Source organism: Calidris pugnax, unplaced genomic scaffold, assembly GCF_001431845.1.
Source record: "Calidris pugnax isolate Ruff unplaced genomic scaffold, ASM143184v1 scaffold571, whole genome shotgun sequence".
Taxonomy (NCBI): Eukaryota; Metazoa; Chordata; class Aves; order Charadriiformes; family Scolopacidae; genus Calidris; species Calidris pugnax.
The window spans coordinates 86,321-89,994 of record NW_015091263.1 but is presented as its reverse complement, the minus strand read 5'-3'; the positions used below and the strand labels follow the sequence as shown (position 1 = coordinate 89,994).

At 55.2% G+C, this 3,674-nt stretch overlaps 1 protein-coding gene across 1 annotated transcript in view; it reads right to left on the bottom strand.

The window, feature by feature from the left end:
* Positions 1–3,668, bottom strand: part of KEAP1 (kelch like ECH associated protein 1) — a gene marked incomplete at its 3' end in the record, with an annotated part of 4,855 nt that extends 1,187 nt beyond the window's left edge. Inside the window, exon 1 of the mRNA XM_014960484.1 lies at positions 2,989–3,668. Coding sequence (XP_014815970.1) covers positions 2,989–3,554 — 566 coding nt within the window. The remainder of the gene's footprint in view (positions 1–2,988) is intronic.
* Between the last annotated feature and the right edge of the window lie 6 nt (positions 3,669–3,674).

The following is a 3,674-nucleotide window of genomic DNA, read 5'->3' as shown; positions in this document are numbered from 1 at the left end:
AACTTTTCCCCCCTTTTTTAACTTCCCCCCCTTTTTTTTCCCTCTTTTCCCACTTTTTCAACCTTTTTTTCCTCTTTTTCAACCTTTTTTTCCCCCTTTTTCAACCTTTTTTCATTTTTCTCCCCTTTTCCCACCTTTTTTTCCTCTTTTCCCCCCTTTTCAACCTTTTTTTCCTTTTTTCCCCCTTTTAACCTTTTTTTCCTTTTTCCCCCTTTTTAACCTTTTTTCCCCCTTTTATAACCTTTTTTTTCCTTTTCCCCCCTTTTCCAACCTTTTTTAAACTTCCCTCCCCTTTTTAACCTTTTTTTTCCTTTTTCCCCCCTTTTTTAACCTTTTTTTTTCCTTTTACCACCTTTTTTTTTCCTCTTTTCCCCCCTTTTTAACCTTTTTTCCCCCTTTTTCACCTTTTTTCTCCCCTTTTTCAATCTTTTCTCCTTTTTTCCCCTTTTTTAACCTTTTTCTTTCCTTTTCCCCTTGGAGGGATGTTCCTCAAGACCAACAGCCCCTGGGTGGTCCCCATGTCCCTCCCAAAACCCTTCTCACCTCCATGAGGAACACATAGATGTTCTCCTACACCTTCTGCTGGAGCTCCAGGACCCCCATCCCTTTGAGGGTCTCCTCCCCAGGACCCCCATCCCCTTGGATGGAGGTTCCTCAAGACCAACAACTCCTGGGGGTCCATGTGTCCCTCCCAAAGCCCCTCTCACCTCCATGAGGAACACATAGATGTTCTCCTACACCTTCTCCTGGTGCTACATGACCTCCATCCCCTTTGAGGAAGGTTCCTCAAGACCAACGACCCCTGGGGGTCCACGTGTCCCCCTCAAACCCTCCATGAAGAGCATGTAGATGTTCTCCTAGGCTTTCTGCTGGAGCTCCAGGACCCCCATCCCTTGAGGGTCTCCTCCCCAGGACCCCCAAACCCTCCATGAAGAGCACATAGATGTTCTCCCTCACCTTCAGCTTCATCTTTAGGACCCCCAACCCCTTTGAGGAAGGTTCCTCAAGACCAACGACCCCTGAGGTGTCCACGTGTCCCCTCCAAAGCCCCCCCCTCACCTCGGCGAAGTGCATGTAGATGTTCTCCTACAACTTCTACTGGAGCTCCAAAACCCTCATCCCCTTTGAGGACCCCCATCCCCTTGGAGGGATGTTCCTCAAGACCAACGACCCCCGGGGGGTCCACATGTCTCCCCCCAACAACATCTCACCTCGGCGAAGTGCATGTAGATGTTCTCCCTCACCTTCTGCTAGAGCTCCATGACCTTCATCCCCTTGGAGGAAGGTTCCTCAAGACCAACAGCCCATGGGGGGTCTCCATGTCCCCTCCAAAGCCCCCACTAACGTTGGCGAAGTGCATGTAGATGTTCTCCTACACCTTCTGCTGCTGCTCTATAACCTCCATCCCCTTGGAGGAAGGTTCCTCAAGACGAACAGCCCCTGGGGGTCCATGTGTCCCTCTCAAACCCCCCATGAAGAGCACGTAGATGTTCTCCTACACCTTCTCCTGGTGCTACATGAACTCCATCCCCTTTGAGGAAGGTTCCTCAAGACCAACGACCCCTGGGTGGTCCCCATGTCCCTCCCAAAGCCCCTCTTCACCTCCATGAAGAGCACATAGATGTTCTCCTACACCTTCTCCTGGTGCTACATGAACTCCATCCCCTTTGAGGAAGGTTCCTCAAGACCAACGACCCCTGGGTGGTCCCCATGTCCCTCCCAAAGCCCCTCTTCACCTCCATGAAGAGCACATAGATGTTCTCCTACACCTTCTCCTGGTGCTACATGAACTCCATCCCCTTTGAGGAAGGTTCCTCAAGACCAACGACCCCTGGGTGGTCCCCATGTCCCTCCCAAAGCCCCTCTTCACCTCCATGAAGAGCACATAGATGTTCTCCTACACCTTCTGCTAGACCTCCAGGACCTCCATCCTCTTGGAGGAAGGTTCCTCAAGACCAACGACCCCTGGGTGGTCCCCATGTCCCTCCCAAAGCCCCTCTTCACCTCCATGAAGAGCACATAGATGTTCTCCTACACCTTCTGCTAGACCTCCAGGACCTCCATCCTCTTGGAGGAAGGTTCCTCAAGACCAACGACCCCTGGGTGGTCCCCATGTCCCTCCCAAAGCCCCTCTTCACCTCCATGAAGAGCACATAGATGTTCTCCTACACCTTCTGCTAGACCTCCAGGACCTCCATCCTCTTGGAGGAAGGTTCCTCAAGACCAACGACCCCTGGGTGGTCCCCATGTCCCTCCCAAAGCCCCTCTTCACCTCCATGAAGAGCACATAGATGTTCTCCTACACCTTCTGCTAGACCTCCAGGACCTCCATCCTCTTGGAGGAAGGTTCCTCAAGACCAACGACCCCTGGGTGGTCCCCATGTCCCTCCCAAAGCCCCTCTTCACCTCCATGAAGAGCACATAGATGTTCTCCTACACCTTCTGCTAGACCTCCAGGACCTCCATCCTCTTGGAGGAAGGTTCCTCAAGACCAACAACCCCCAGGGGGTCCATGTGTCCCCTCCAAAGCCCCCCCTCACCTCGGCGAAGTGCATGTAGATGTTCTCCTACAACTTCTACTGGAGCTCCATGACCTCCATCCCCTTTGAGGACCCCCATCCCCTTGGAGGAAGGTTCCTCAAGACCAACGACCCCTGAGGTGTCCACGTGTCCCCTCCAAAGCCCCCCCTCACCTCAGCGAAGTGCATGTAGATGTTCTCCTACACCTTCTGCTAGACCTCCAGGACCTCCATCCCCTTGGAGGGAGGTTCCTCAAGACCAACAACCCCCAGAGGGGTCTCCCTGTTGCCCCCAAACCCCCTCCCTGCCATATTTCACCTCGGCGAAGTGCATGTAGATGTTCTCCTACAACTTCTACTGGAGCTCCAAGACCCTCATCCCCTTTGAGGACCCCCATCCCCTTGGAGGGATGTTCCTCAAGACCAACGACCCCCGGGGGGTCCACATGTCTCCCCCCAACAACATCTCACCTCGGCGAAGTGCATGTAGATGTACTCCCGGGCTTTCTGCTGGAGCTCCAAGCAGCCGATCTCCTCGGCGAAGTGGGCGATGCCGATGGCGTTGGAAGGATGGAGCTGCTGGACCAAGAAGTGGGAGCAGGCGCGGACCACGCTGTCCATCTGGTACATGACGGCCCCGTTCATGACGGGGAGGACGCACCTCTCCCCGACGGCGATGGAAGCCGTGTAGGCGAACTCCAAGAGGCGCTCCATCACTTTGGGGTGCACCCCTTCGATGGGGACCACCTCCATCCCTCCTTCCTTCAAGCCGGCGGTGAACATGGCCTTGAAGACGGGGCTGGTGGCCGCCAAAACCACTTTATGGGCCGGGAAGTCCCTGGGGGGGACATCCCGACGGTAACGGACGCGGAGGGTGACGTCGCAGAGTTGACGTTCCAAGCGGAGTTGGTTCATGATGGCCAAGGCGGCCTTGGGGTGCTCCTCCTCCAGGCTGTAGCTGAAGGAACCCGAACCCCCACCCGGGGAGGGGGTCACCTCCGCCTGGCACTCGGGGGGAGGAGGGGAGGACGACATGGCCCCAGCATGGCAGGGACCCAGCGACCCCCCGGGGAGTGGGTTTTGGGGGGGTTTGGGAGGGTTTGGGGGGTTGGAGGTGGGTTTTGGGGTGGTTTGGAGGGGTTTTGGGGACTTTGG